Genomic DNA, 15,993 nt, shown 5'->3' on the forward strand with positions numbered 1-15,993 from the left:
GCCTAGCATTGGGCAGATGCAAGGCGGGCCCGGGGTGTGTGTGTGTTGGAATCTTCCCAATCATCCAGAGGATTTAGTGTCACAATGCAAAAGCAATGCAATGCAGTTTGAAAGTTCAATACAAACCATTTACATACATAATTGCATTTATTTATTTATTCAGAAGAAAGAATAGTATTGCATAAGAAATTCCTGGAAAAACAAGGGTGTGATCAATTGCTACAGAATTGCGATGACAGCAGAGAAAATAGTTGCCAGGAATCAGCCGGTTATTCAGTCCCTCCAAGGCTTCTCAGGAAGGAAGATGGATCTCTCCATGGTGATGCTGACATTTGTGATCTGCTTCCTCCTTTCCCAGGTGGTGCTCATTTATCGTGATGTCCGAAGAACAGATCTCCCTCCAGGAATCGATGGACCTTTCAGACTCTTCCTAATTTCCATTATGTTACACTCATCCTTGCGTATGGTAAGTTGGATGGACTTTGAACCTGGAGTTTCTGTGGGGCAGCTCAGTCGCTAGAGCATGAGACTCTTAATCTCAAGGTTATCTGCTCGAGCCCCACGTTGGGCAAAATATTCCTGCATTGCAGGGGGTTGGACTAGATGGCCCTTGTGGTCCCTTCCAGTTCTACAAATTCTGTGATTCTGCTATTTTTTTTAGTTGCATGGGGGCTGGCCAGCCAGGAATGGTTCAAACAGGCAACATGTTTTAGGTGGTGCAACCCCACCCACCCCATCATAGAAAAACGGAATTGTAGAGCTGGAAGGGACCACAAACCCAAGCACCACTCTGCAAGGCAGGAATATTTCACCAAATGTGGAACTCGAACCCAGGACCCTAGGATTAAGAATCTCATTCTCTATCTACTGAGCTAGCCAGCCTGAAGGATTCATGTATTATAACTAGAGATCTGTGCAAAAATTTCCAGTTCTATTTGTGAGCGCTTGTTTGTGGAGGGACATCTATCTCCTCCACAGTTCAAATACAGTGTTGATCATCAATGTGACTTCTGGAGGATGCTTTGTGCTACAACTTCTAGCATCCCCAGCTAGCAGGACCATGCTGGCAAAGACTGTCCTACGCAGTGGTGTAGCATGGGTTGTGAGCATCTGGGGCCATGTGTGGGGTGAGGTGGGGACTATGGAGCTGCCTAACAGTGTCTGCATCACCCAAGAGATCACAGTCTCAGAAACAAGAGAAGAAGATTCTCTCTGCTATCTAGAAAGTCACACAGAGAAGCCATTTTCAACAGAGCCCAGTGACAGAAGTATGCAGCTGTATTTAGGCAGCACTGGGTGTTGAAATTTTGCACCCAGGGCAACGGCACCTGTGGCCTCACCCCACGTTATGCCATTAGTCATGCAGTTCTATTTTGGGGCTCATCCACCTTTCTGCTTGTCCATTGCCTAGAAAGCAGTCGTTTCCCACTTTCCCCACACTATCCGAAAGTTTTGCCTTTGTCTCACCGCTTTCAGCTGATTCCCTGGTGGCACGCTGGAATGCGGAGTTAACCAGGGCTATTGACTGTGTGGCTCCGAAGCGCCCTCTCCGATTGCATGGAGCCCGGACAGCCCCGTGGTTTTCCTCGGAGCTGAGGGCGATGAAACAATTGTTGAGACGGTAGAGCACCGGTGGTGGAAAACTCATTCTGAATCAGACCGGACATCGAGCCTACCAAGTGGCAATGGCGACGGCGAAGAGGGCCTTCTTTGCTGCCTCCATTGCATCTGCAGAAAACAGCAGCAGGAGACTTTTGCAGGTGGTTCGCAATCTATCAGAACTACCTGTACCACCGGGGCCTGGTAGGGACCCCAAGATCTCCTGCAATGCTTTTGCAATTTTTTTTGCAGATAAAGTTGCTCAGATTCAGAAGGAGGTAGACTCCACCGTGGGAGCAGGGCCAGGGCGGGAGAGTGCTAGAGTTCTGTCTGGTCCTGTTACATGGGATCAATTCCAATCTGTTACCTCCGAGGATGTGGACAGGCTGCTTGGACAAGTGAAACCGACCACCTGTCTCCTTGATCCTTGCCCATCCTGGCTGATAAAAGCAAGCCGGGAAGGGCTGGGCGATGGGCTCTGCGGGGTGGTGAATGCTTCCCTCTGTGAGGGAGCCTTCCCAGACCCGCTGAAAGAGGTGGTCATTAAACCGCTTCTTAAAAAAACATCTTTAGACCCAGCCAATTTGGCCAACTATAGCCCAGTCTCAAATCTACCATTCTTGGGCAAGGTGATTGAGCGGGTGGTTGCCGAACAACTCCAAGCACGCCTGGAGGATGCGGACCATTTGGATCCCTTCCAATCGGGATTCAGGCCTCACCATGGGACTGAAACTGCCTTGGTCGTGCTGGTTGATGATCTCCGGCGGGCTAGGGACAAAGGTGAGAGCTGTTTCCTAGTTCTGCTGGATCTCTAAGCGGCCTTTGACACCATCGACCATAACATCGTTCTGAACCGTCTAGAGGGGCTGGGAGCTGGGGGCACTGTTATACGGTGGTTCCACTCCTTTCTCCTGGGACGTGTCCAGAAAGTGGTGGTGGGGGATGAGTGTTCAGACCCCTGGGCTCTCACTTGTGGGGTGCCTCAGGGTTCCGTCCTCTCCCCCATGCTTTTTAATATCTATATGAAGCCGCTGGGAGAGATCATCAGGGGGTTTGGACTGGGTGTTGATCAGTATGTAGATGACACCCAGCTCTACCTCTTCTTTAAATCAGAACCAGTGAAGGTCCTGTCTGAGTGCCTGGAGGCGGTTGGAGGGTGGATGGTGGCTAACAGATTGAGGTTGAATCCTGACAAGACAGAAGTACTGTTTTTGGGGGACAGGGAGCGGGTGGGTGTGGGGGATTTCCTGGTCCTGAATGGGGTAACTGTGCCCCTGAAGGACCAGGTGCGCAGCCTGGGAGTCATTTTGGACTCACAGCTGTCCATGGAGGCACAGGTTAACTCTGTGTCCAGGGCAGCTGTCTACCAGCTCCACCTGGTACGCAGGCTAAGACCCTACCTGCCCGCAGACTGTCTCGCCAGAGTGGTGCATGCTCTAGTTATCTCCCGCTTGGACTACTGCAATGCGCTCTACGTGGGGCTACCTTTGAAGGTGACCCGAAAACTGCAATTAATCCAGAATGCGGCAGCTAGACTGGTGACTGGGAGTGGCCGCCGGGACCACATAACACCGGTTCTGAGAGATCTGCATTGGCTCCCAGTACGTTTCCGAGCATGATTCAAAGTATTGGTGCTGACCTTTAAAGCCCTAAACGGCCTTGGTCCAGTATACCTGAAGGAGCATCTCCACTCCCATCCTTTAGCCCGGACACTGAGATCCAGCACCGAGGGCCTTCTGGCGGTTCCCTCATTGCGAGAAGTGAGGCTACAGGGAACCAGACAGTAGGCCTTCTCGGTAGTGGCGCCCGCCCTGTGGAACGCCCTCCCATCAGATGTCAAAGAGATAAACAATTACCTGACATTCAGAAGACATCTTAAGGCAGCCCTGTTCAGGGAAGTTTTTAATATGTAACGCTGTACTGTTTTTAACACTTGATTGGGAGCCGTCCAGAGTGGCTGGGGAAACTCAGCCAGATGGGCGGGGTATAAATAATAAATTATTATTATTATTATTATTAATCATTATTATTATTTCCCCCAGAAAACCTGAATGCTATTCCTATTCAGACATAAAGATTGGGTTTCTCTGGGGTGAGGGAGTGCCAGGGCAAATGCCCTTTGTTTGCTGAAAGCAGCTGTGCTCAGTGTCGTAGCGTGTGTTGCCGGTGCCCAGGGGGTTGTGCCTCCTGGTGGACTGGGCAGCTGGGGATGAGTTGCGTACTGGGGGCCCCCTTTGCCCTCGGGCACTTTCCCATACTACATCACAGGTCAATGACATGCATATTCCAACCATGCAAAAACCCTTGAGAAGAGTGCAGAGGATGACCAGTGAAGGAGGAGAGGCTGAGAGACGTGAAAATGGCATAGGAACTGATATTGAGGGCCAGAAAGAGATTTAGAGGACTTCAATAAGCCCCTGAGCCAATGGATTTCCACTGCTGCCTGGACTGAGTAACTCCAACAAGACAGCAAAAACAACAACACCCCACAGCAACAAATGTATGCCTGTATGATTTTCTGAACTACTACGTTTAATGTCACCATTAAAATGATGGTTCAGTCAGTAAAGCATGCGACTCTTAATCTCAGGGTCCTGAGTTTCAGCCCCATGTTGCACAAAAGTGATCCTCGTGGTCCTTGTTACCATAAAGCACCAATGCTGCAGCAAGCAAAGGCTTTAGCAGCTCAGCCAGCTGCTTGTGGCTGGAAAGCCAGACAGGATGTTTGTGACTGTTGCCATGGGAACAAAGGGGCAGTCCATTCTGTACTGAGCACCGGATGTTAGCTCAGTGTGTGTGTGTGTCATATGACCCGTACTGGATGTACTTGGGAGGAGTTTTCTTCTTGCTGTTGTTGAGAGCAGACATGTTTCTCTGTACTGATGTAAGAGGCAGAAATAAATGATGTAAATAGTTTTCTGTCTGCTTCTTTCCCCTCCCTGGGGACACCAAAGGGGAGAGAGGAAGAACGGTGTGTTCCTCTCATACATCTGAGAAGAATCGCCGGACCTCGCCTGCTTATCAGCAGAGGTTGGGAGACGCGGGGAGGTCGACAGGAATATCTGCCGGTGCCTACGCTTGTGGCACATTCCTCTGACCCAGGCAGAATTCCAACAGTCCTTTCCAACTCTATGATTCCAATCTTCTAACTTAAATGGATTGAAGTGAACTCAGCAAGCAAAAAAGTGGGAAGGGTTCTGCTTCGTCCACAAGTGTGGTCCTTTCGGACTAAAATGTGGACATCTCCCCCTCCCACCCAATGCTTAATAGGCTTAACAATTGGGTCTGATGCTGTTATGTGTTATGGCAGCCACCCTGCTTCTAAGCTAGATTTAAACAAACAAACATGCATGAATAAGTGGGAAATAGTATTGCCAGATCAAAATTTCAAAGAAAATGACTCTACATAACAAGGTAATCACAGTCCTTTGGAAGATGGGCTATTTATGGCAGAAACTGGAGGTAGGTTTCCAACCATTTCCCTGTTAAAATATCTAAGGCTTTTAAATCTGCATAAGGCAGATATCCAACAGGTGCAACTATTCCATTACTGTATTGGAAAAATCAAGACCAATTGAATTCCCTGCTTGTTATACCATTGTTACAAGAAACTGGGTTGCTGAGCGAGAGGATGTGGCAGCCCCCTTTCCGCATGATAGCAGCTTTACGCCTCCAACACCTATGCCAATGAGAAAGTCAACAGGTGCAGCCTTCCACCCTGCAATTTAGGCAGGGGGAAGCGTGCAAAAGTGGGGTGTCTACCTGTTAAAACCACAGTAACCAGCAAGAGAAGAAGGTGGGTTTGGTAACGGGGCTTGTGCACAGCAAGGGAGGGAGGCATGGGGTGTGTGTCTTGATTTTTCTAGCTTAGGCTTTAGTTTGATGATCCCATGCCTCCGCTAAAATCACCGGGCTTCCTTTCAGTAAAGGGGGTTCAGGTTTGCTACCACTCGCTCACTCAAGCGCTGCTGCTTCCAAGTAAGGATCGTAGCTTTGAAGCCCGCTCCTCTGCGCGCACGAACTCGGAACAACGGTTCTTGCTTCCGAGTAAAAACACACACACTCCACAGCCGGTTAGGGTCCTCCTCGTACCCTCTCTGCCTAGCAACTTCCCCTGTGGTTTTCCCTCCCACGGATCTCCCCCTTGTGCAAGTGAATCAGCAGCCGGGGGTGGAAAGGAGGTTCCCTCCGTCCATGCGCGGTTGGAGAGGCTCCAGCCCGGGGTGCTCGGTGCGTCTTTGCGCGTGGTGAAGTGAACAGGGGAAGCGCCCTCTCGAGTTCTCCCTCCTCTTGCCCTTCCCTCTCGCCCCCTAAAAGGTGGGGATTGCCGAGCTAGAGACGCTGCCCTATCATCTTCTCATACAGAGGCTCCCTCCGACGCGGGACCCACCTGCTTGCAGCTTCCAAAGCCCCGCCAGCCACGGTTGCGTGGCGAGTGGCCAGCATCCCAGCCGGCTCCACTGGCTCTTCACTCTTAGCCCTCACCGCCGCCGGGTGGACTCTCGCGTTGCGGTGGCTGGCCGCTGGATCATCCAGGCAGGGATTTCTGCAAGGGGCGTGCCTGGTTTGCGCCCCCCACCCATATTGTGCGCCCGGGGCAAGGGCTAGCTGATGGAGAATCTTCGGGGTGGGCGGACAAGAAGGATACTCTGAGAAAAATTTGTCTCACCTCTGATTAGAGGTGTGTAGGAGGTCACCTGGAGGGAGCAGTTGCTGCGGATGCAGCAATACCATTGCAACACCACGCAGAGATCTTGGAAGAAGGTAAGTGGTTTAAATAAAGCAACGCCGATGGAGTGTTGCAGTGCCCTCGTGGAGATTCTCCCGCGCAGGTGTAAAGCAAAGAGCATCCGCCGGAGGTCACTGTTCATTAAACTGAATGGGGAACAAAACAAATGAGCCCCAATCCGTCCCATTCCGTTGACATATTAGAGTGATAGGGGCATTCAAATTGCACGACCCCCCTCCCCCCCAAAAAAAATCTCCTGGAGTATCTCAACAGTTGTCAGTGATGAGAAAAATCCCTGTCCTCAGTCTTGCAACCAAAATGAAATGACACAAAAGGTAAAAGAGGCGGAGGGAGGAAGCAAGTTCGGAGATGTACGTACTGTAGTAATAATATTTTCATACCAAAATGTCACAGAAGACATTACAGACTGCATAAAGCTGTCTGAGTCTCCCATTGAAACCAAAGGGAAAATGAAAACTAGGGGGGGGGGGGAATGAAAACAAAGAGAACATTTAATGAATGCAATTGGAACAAATGGAAATAAAATCAATTAAACTTCTGAATGAATCAACGAAGCATTTCTCACCCCACACTACTCCTACAAACAGACCTTTCGAAAACCTTATTAAACTGAAAGCTAACTATGCTTGATACTAGCTTCTGTTGCTTTTTTGTTTTTTTCTAAACAGGGATCTATTTTGGAGAAGTTGGGAATCTGTACAAAACCGACATTCCTTAAATGGAGTTCCTCTGCAATGCCAGCAGGGAGCGAGCCCAGACTCTACACTATTGACACAAAATTTGACAATGTGACTGTGAGGATTTATCAGCCAAAGGGCCTATCCACAGGACAGAGAGGAGTTATCTACCTGTATGGAGGAGCTGGCTTATTCGGGAGCATAAGTGAGTCATTCTAATTTAACTTACAACCAGTGTGATCTGTGTGGGGCTTGATCTGGAAACTGCATCTCGTGCACAGTGCTGGGACCAGGTTGTTTAGTAGAACAACCGGACAAGCAGATATTACACCTGTGCTGAAGCCACTGCACTGGCTGCTGATCAACTACCGGCGCATGTTCAAGGTCTTGTGGTTAGGACCAGGACAACTCAGGAGCAGGTTACCTGAAAGGCCACTTATCCATTACATAGGTCGTTTATGGAAATTCTAATCAGGGCACCGCATCCCACGGAATATCCAGGGCCGGCCCTAGATATTTTGCTACCTGAGGCAAAGCAGAACATGGCACACACACCCAACACCCTGCCGCCTGCGGCAACTGGAGGTGACCTGGGGAAGCCCCAGCCCACTGAAGGCAGTGGAGGAGAAAAAAGGAGGCTGGATAGGAACAATGGCAGCAGCAGTATCCCTGCTCTTTCCAGGTGGTGCATGGGTGACAAGTGTTGGAGGCAGTGAGCAGTGAGCAGCACACTCCTGGGGGACTTCCCAGCTCTCCCCAGCCTGCTGCCTGAGGAGACTGTCTCACCCAAGCCTAATGGGCTGGCTGGCTCTGAGAATATCATGGGGCAGTGTCCCTCAAAACAGGCATTTTCTGTTTGTTGTTCTCCCTGTACTGTGAAATCCCCTTCCCTCTTCCACACAGAAAGCAGCTACCACCAGTTGCTACAGGCATCTTGTGAAGTCTTTTCCTTTTGCCCTGGCTTTCCCTAGCCCATGACTTTGACCCTGTAATTACAGTTGCCATGTGTCCTCTTTTTCCAGGACATGTCCTCTTTTTCATGGGTAGCGATCCATATCGATTCATAGTTAAAAGTAGAAGTTAGCAAAAGTGTCCTCTTTTTTGCTCTTCAAAATATGGCAACCCATATGTTTCTAACCTTTTATATGTTTTTATGTTGCTACTCTACTGGTTTTAGGCTGTATTTTAACGTTTTGATGTTTTTCGTTTCCTTTTTGGACTGTACACTGCTCAGGGATTTTTGGAATATTAAGTGGTTTATAAATGCTTTCTAATAATTATATATATATATATATATATATATATATATATATATACATATTTTAAAGGAATTGGTGTGAAGAAAGAAGCTGTGATGGTAATGAAGGTATCATATGTGGCTTTCAGCCATATTTGCAGTCATCACTATAATTTAAATAAAGAGGTCATTTAGGCCGGAGAGAGATAAAGTAACCCTGAGAAGAAGAGTTCAATGTATATGGGGAAAAACTATTCCACATTTGGTATCTGCTAAGTGTGTGCATTTCAGAAAGGGATAAACAGATAAGATTATTTCACACACATGGTATCCTTTTTTCTATGTAGCTCAAGGTATAATTAATAAAGCACCCCTGATTAAATCCAATTCTTATCTCCTTACTTCCAGTCTCTTAGCACAATTGATGGATACCAAATTGGTACTATGGTGACCAGATTTCTAGCTAGTGAGAAAGGCTAGAAGCAAGTATTGCCAAATCGGTACCCTCCAGCCTTTGTGAATTACAACTCCTCCTGGACCATTAGGATAGCTGGGGCTGATGAAAGTTGTAGTTCAATGACATCCAATGTAGTCCAATCTTTTCTGTGAACTGCCCTGAGACCTCTGGCTATAGGGTTGGTATATAAACTCAAATAATAATAATAATAATAATCTGAAGGGCAACCCCTGGCTCAGAGAGTCAGAAGCCAGATTTATCGGTTTGTCGTATAGTAGGAAGAAAGAAGAGGAACATGCAGGAAATGCCTAGGGGAGGGAAATAATCTTTGACAACGAGGGTATTAGTTTGACTTTGGGGCCTTGGGATCTGGATGGGTGGAAGGCTGGGTAAATAGGAAAGATGGGGATTCTCCTCTGGCTCAGATACAAACAGAGCCACAAAGAAGACTTGGGGTTGCGTCGTACTCGTCTCACATCCACATTAATGTAGAAATGTGCATGCCATTGTGTAAAGTATTAATACACTAAAGGTCTTTTTACTATCCAGAAGCTTATCGGATGCTGTGCTGCTACCTTTCCAGAGAAAGTGAATCAGTGCTTGTGTGTGTTGGGTAAGTCTACATATTCCTGCATTCATCCTGGATATCCTGAACAGCTGATAAGTGTGGAAGCAGGTGACACCCCCCCCCCCAAATTACTCCCAAAAGCAGTGGGGGAATTTGCCACTACATGGTACAGGGTTAGCCAATGCAGTGTCCTCCAGGTGTTGTTAAATGCCAAGTCCCATCAATCCCAGACAGCATGATTTATGGTCTGGGCTTATAAGAGTTGTCGTATAAGTTGTTGTGCGCGTGGGGCTGCAAGCAAGGGAGGGACTCCCATACATTGATGGTGGCAGTGTGACAAGCTTACTGGGTTTGGGCAAATTACTTTTGATGTCGTTTCTCATCTTGGTCTATCCCTGAACGCAAACCCTGCTCCAGCCCTTCTGCCACTAGATCCTGATCTAGATGCTCCCATTATACATAGACCGCTGCCCATTTCCCAATGGAAAGGTCTCAAAGGTCCATCTATGATGGGATGGCAAGGAGAAGTCTGAGGTTTGGCTCTCTTCAAGCATCTTACATAGCACAGAAGGGTGCTGAGAGGCCAAACTAAACAGGACCCTTTTGACAAGGTATAGATCAGCTGTGTGAACAGATGTCAGTGGCAGACCACCAGGCACACATACCGAGTTATGAAGAGGCTGTGCCTCATATAAATGAAGCCTTTGCAATGCTTCAGTGATTCAGTTCCGTGGCAGTGCCCATGCTCAAGCTTCCTTCTTATATGTGACTGGTGAACTCATGTAACACGGGTATTGTTGGAGTTGATCAATGTCATCTTATTATAAGACCAATTAATATTCTAGAAAATAAAAATAAAGAAAACAGAACCAGCCATTTGCCTCCTTGTCTCAAACTGTTTGCAGGCTTTGAGATCTCCAAGAGTCAACACAATATTGAAAAAGATACCCTATATATAAAGTGCTTTGACAATATCACCAGATTTATTAATCAGCAATACAAAGTAAATTGATGTTTCTGGTTTTTCTTCTTCTGTACCTGTTCCTGAAAGAGTAAGAGACAATTACAGTCTAGGTTTTGCACCCTGTTACACCTAATCTATTTCTATGGCAACTCACTGCTACAGTTATATGGTGGAAACATGTATCTGACATATTGAATATTTTATGAAAGAATCCCATGCTCTAAGGCAGACATCATGTCTGCTGTGTAATTGCCCAGGGTGTAAAAATCATTTGCTCAGGATGGTAAATTTTAATAAAGTGAGCCTCTTTTGGTTTATGACTTGTGTACCACAGCAGTGCTAGAACCACAGCAGTGTTTACTGAAATTTAAAATTAAATTACATTGTGAAGTTGTTGACCTTTTGGAAGTTCATTAAGGCTTCCCATAAACATCTGGTTGGCCACTGTGAAAACTGGGTGCTGGACTAGAATGTCCCATAGCCTGAGCCATCAGTGCAGACATTGCTCTATGCATTTTTCTACATGTCACTTGGATGGAGAACAGTCCTACCAAAGTTGGAGAAGGGCAGATTTCAAACAATGGCTATGTTTCATTTCACATATTGTTTTAGAAAGTGTGAACTAGACTGGTTTGTCTTTAACTAAGAATAGGATTGACTTTTTCCCCTGCCCCTTCTCTCCATCATCTTCTAGGCAACGTTTGGCTCCTAAGCACCGCTGTCCTGCACAAATCATGGACTGCATCACCGCCACTGAATACTTTTTGAAAAATGCAAGTGATTATGGGGTAGACCCTAATCGTATTGTCATTGCTGGTGACAGCACTGGGGCTGGAATGGTTCCCCTTGTCTGTCAACATCTGTTAACGAGAAAGGATCTCTCAAAGGTCAGAGCCCAGATCCTGCTCTACCCAAATATTCAAACACTGGACTACAACTTGCCATCTTATCAGCAAAACCGAAATGTCCCCATCCTGTTCACAAAATGGACTGCTGAATTTGACCTCAGGTTTATGAATGTGAAGCTAGCATATTTGGATCAAGTCCTGAAGGGGGGCCATGTTTCCGAAGAAATGAAGATGAAATACAAGAAATGGATCCATGCAGATCATATCCCGGATGAGTTTAAAGTCAGGGGCTACAAACCACCCCCGCCAGTCCCATTTTCAAAGGAGCTGCACGAAATGATGAAGCTTTCTTTCGATCCCAAGCACTGTGCTCTTCTAGTGGAAGATGACGTTGTGCGTCAGCTCCCCGAGACGTTTATGTTAACCTGTGAGTATGATGTGCTTAGGGATGATGGACTGCTATACAAAAAACGGTTGGAGGACAACGGTGTGCCAGTAACTTGGCACCATGCAAAGGATGGATTCCATGGGATTCTAAGTTCAATTGATTGGTTCTTTGAATGGCCATGTGCAAGGGTGGCAGCAGAGCATTTAACAAGCTTCATAAAACGATTCTGATCAAAAATCTGTTCTCTTTCCCGCATAAAGACCGTTCATTTTACTGCATGCAGTGCACTTGAAGAAAATGTTATGAAAATGATGTACAGATTGTATTTAACACCAGCTAAACTGGCTAAAATGTACAAGACAAGAACTAACGAGTGCTGGAAATGTAAGGGAGGGGAAGGTATCTTTTACCACAAGTGGTGGAGGTAAAGGCTTTCTGGGAAATGACATATAATGAGTTAAAGAAAATGTTTAAAAATACTTTTTGTTAAAAAAACCCAGAAGCCTTTTTTACTGGGTGTAGTGGGTGAAGAGATACTAAGGGAAGATAAAAGACTGTTTATGTATGCAACAACCGTGGCAAGAAATCTTTTAGCCCAAAAAATGGAAACAGCAAGAAGTACCAACGAAAAGGAGTGGCAGATGAGGCTGATGGACTTCGCAGAACTGGCGAAGCTGACAGGAAAAATCCAAAACCAGCACGATCAAGTATTCCAAAAGCATTGGAGTAAATTTATATGATATTTGAAAGATTATTGTAAGCAATTAACATCACTAGCAGGGTTGTCCAATGACCTGTAGTGAGAAATTTTCTACCTTTCTATTTTTATTTAAATTTTGAGACATTCTGTAATAAGTCTAATTAGAATTAGAATTGAAAAAACTTATAAATAGCAGTGATATAAAGGTTAATTTCGAAATCCATGAGGTGGAAGGGAAAGAAATTGACAGGCTCTAAAGAGCCAGGGCGATATAGTGGATAATGACGATGTGAATGTATAACATTAAATGGAATAATAATAATAATAATAATAATAATAATAATAATAATAATAATATACCTCTCATCCAACTTTAGGGTGCCTCGTTTAGGGCTGTAGAATGCGCATAATTCTGAAAAGGATCCCTTATTTGTGATTGCTTGTGCGTTGGAACCGGTCTGCCGATATAGTATGTTACATTTGGCCTAATCTCAGAGAGTTATATATAAAATGTTTGTCCTAAGCAGAGTTGTTGGCATCTGTCTTGAAAGACAAAGGAGTGCACCTCCGGTGATGAAGTCAAACCAAAGTGATCTCTCTGGGGCGCAAGCCTGGGCGATGCATGTGGAGGTCCTGGACCGCCGACGACAAGACCTCCCTCTCAGCCTCACTGATGTGGTCCAAAGGAAAGCAGAGCAATACGTTTGTCCCCAGCTTGGCTGCAGGGGTTGCTGGAAAGAGGCGTAGAATGAGCCATCTAACCTAGGGTTACCAGATGTCCCCGGTTTCCGGGGACAGTCTCAAGATTTGCAAATCTGTCCCCGGACAAATTCCGTCCCCGGAATGTCCCCAGATTTGCAAATCTGTCTCCTGGAAACGTGGCAACGGCAGCCTCAGCTCTGGCTGGCTTCAGGAGCTGCCCGCTGCCGTGGCGCCCACCATTTTTCCTTGCCGGAACTTCCAGCCTGGAGCCAGACTGGTAGCGCAGTTGGTTCTGGCAGGCTTCAGGAGCTGCCCACTGCTGTGGTGCCCACCATTTTTCCTTGCTGGAACTTCCAGCGAGGAAAAATGGCAGGCACCACGGCAGCGAGCAGCGACCAGGCTGGCTCCGGGCTGTTGACTGCCGCTGCTGCCGTCACTGCCAAAGGGGAACCGGGGACGTCCGGCAGTACAGATCTTCTGTCCCCTCCCCCCTTTGTTTTGACTGATAGGGGAAGGCTCGGGATTTGCAGGCAGGCAGCTGTTGCCCAGTTTTTAAAAAAACCTCTGCGCATTTATGTTTCACAGGGTGCGAAAGAAGGGCTTTGCACCTTTATACAATATGCATGTGTTCTTGGGCCCAGGGTCTTTTGCCTCACCATCCCCACTACTGACTTCCTGTTGCTACTCAGCTTCAAAAAAAATAAAAAGTGTCCCTGGATTCATTGAAAAAAATCTGGTAACCATAATCTAACCATTTTATGGATGCCACTCAGGATTTGTGTAGCATTTACGGTACTCCTTAGCCTGTATTTGGGAACTTGGGGACAGTACTGAGCCAAACTTTTGTTCATTGGCAGCTGGGGTTTATGGGGAAACTTTAAGACCCCTAGGAATTATATGAGAACTTAGTCTCATACAAGTAACAGCTTCCTGCCTAGAAATTTACAGCCACCTTGTCACCTGAGGCTGGTATCATAAAGCTCAAGCATGCCCTACCTGCAGTCCATCTCTTTAATGTAACATTTGGCACCAGGACTTGTCACAGGGATGTTTCAGGCTAAAGTTCAAAATGAGTCTAGCCTCTTGTGCTCTTGAAAGGGTTAGGGCCATTGAGAGCTGTGTCTCAGGGAAATGTATAAAACATTCTTTAACTTGGTGGGGGTTTTTGTCCACTCAGTTCTCCTACAAATCTGCTTCTGCTGGGTTTTTCAGGCAGTGATGGACCAAGCCAATCTCACTTCAGGAGTGGGTTGAGGTTTATGAGAAAAGTGTATCATAATAGCTAGTAAAATCTTCCTTATTTTATTGTGTTCTGGTGCTGTGATTAAAATGTTCCTGAACCTCTAATTTGACTGATTTTAAAATAAATTATATATTTTGCATTGGGTTACAGAATCTTTCCTGTTTCTTCCTATCTTAAATAAATTCTGCTGCTATAGAAACAGTTGGTGTGAGTTATTGGAAATGGGCTTTGAGTCTGATTTCAGTGTTCTGAACAATTTGGGGGGTCATGGAGGTTTCTGGGGGAAAGTGTCCTTCCCATTTTTTGGCTGAGGATTTGCAGAAGGGAGAGAGAGCTGAGGCACATCTCAGTCCTAGAGGGTCCCTGAAAGTTGAGTTGTCTAATTTGGACTCCTGCTAGTCCACAAATCAGTAGGTGGTGGAAGGTATACCTTGGACTAAGGAGTATTAAAATTGATGGGAGAACCACTGTATAATAATAATAATAATAATAATAATAATAATAATAATAATAAATAAAAATAATAATTTTATACGTACCTTGCCCTCTCCGGCCGGAGCTCGGCTCAGGGCGGCTTACATCATAAAAACTAATACAGTATGCAAAGAACATAAGAACATAAAAACAGGCAATCAATTAATTAAAATACATCTTAAAATTAGTTCAGAACAAATTAAAATCTGGACAGATGGCAGTCGATGGGTAAAATTGAGAATGGTTAATATTCTCCAGGACCAAATGTTACCACTGGTCTTATAAAGGACCTGTGAGCGGGCTAGGAAGCGTCTTTAATGCTTGTTCTTATACAGAAAGGAAAGAATCAGACTGAACCCTGACCAAAGGCCTGGAGGAACAGTTCTGTCTTGCAGGCCCTGCAGAAAGATGTCAAATCTGGCAGGGCCCTGGTCTCTTGTGAGAGAGCGTTCCACCAGGCTGGGGCTACGGCCAAAAAGGCCCTGGCTCTGGTCGAGGCCAGTCTAATCTCCCTGGGATCTTCAGAGTGTTATTATTTGCAGACCTTAAGGTCCTCCGTGGGGCATACCAGGAGAGGCAGTCCCGTAGGTACGAGGGTCCTAGGCCGTATAGTGAGGCATCTGATCAAGACTTGTATTTTAAAATGAGCTTTAAAAATATATTTGCAGATGCTTGTGTGTTTCATGCCAGACATAAAGCAGCTGGCTGAGTACTCTGGCAGTTGTTTATCTTCTTGATCAAGGCCCCCCCTGATCTATAGCAGTACCTCAGGGTTGTAAAAGGAAATTACAGGCTGGGAGCAAAAGGTCATATTGACCATACAAATTACAGAATACAATCAAGCTGCAAAAACACTAATTAAGAGTTGGTAAATAGTGAAATTTATTGTTTAACAGAAAATACCATGTGCCTCCCATCAGACTCGAGCCACATCTTCCTAAGGTTAAAGGGCAAGAGCTAATAGAAACAGCAGCTGGCTTGAAAGGGGGTTGTAAATTTAAGGGGTTGCTTTTGGAAACTGTTTTTACTAAGTTCCTTTTTACTTTGAAAAGGCCTTTTCTTCTAAAAATCTATATATGTTATGTATGAAATATATTGGCTTAAATGTAATTATGCAAAGGATTTAGAAAGTAAGAAATGTTAGATTCTTATGTTAGATTCTTATTTCATTGATGGTGTGTGAGAAGGTGAACCCAAGATCTCTGTTTAAGATAAAAATTAAAACCATGAGCCATCTGTTTTAGCCATCTGTTTTGGAGTGAAAGGGCAATAGGGCAATAGGGCAAAGATGATCTGGTAATTAAGGTGCCTGGTCGAGGCAAATGTAAGATATATGGCTACTTGTCTGCCATTTATGGATAGAAGGAAATATAGCTCTTTGTCTCC

At 45.9% G+C, this 15,993-nt stretch overlaps 1 protein-coding gene across 1 annotated transcript; it reads left to right on the forward strand.

The window, feature by feature from the left end:
- The first annotated feature begins 217 nt into the window (after window positions 1–217).
- Window positions 218–14,332, forward strand: LOC308482736 (arylacetamide deacetylase-like 4). The gene is made up of 4 exons (XM_081016201.1): window positions 218–466; window positions 7,018–7,231; window positions 9,270–9,333; window positions 10,947–14,332. Exons 1-4 carry the CDS (start codon window positions 233–235, stop codon window positions 11,716–11,718), a joined length of 1,284 nt encoding a protein of 427 aa, XP_080872327.1. The 5' UTR covers window positions 218–232; the 3' UTR covers window positions 11,719–14,332.
- The last annotated feature ends 1,661 nt before the right edge of the window (window positions 14,333–15,993 follow it).

This window comes from Podarcis pityusensis (genome assembly GCF_964106645.2).
Source record: "Podarcis pityusensis genome assembly, chromosome: 8".
NCBI classification, from domain to species: domain Eukaryota; kingdom Metazoa; phylum Chordata; class Lepidosauria; order Squamata; family Lacertidae; genus Podarcis; species Podarcis pityusensis.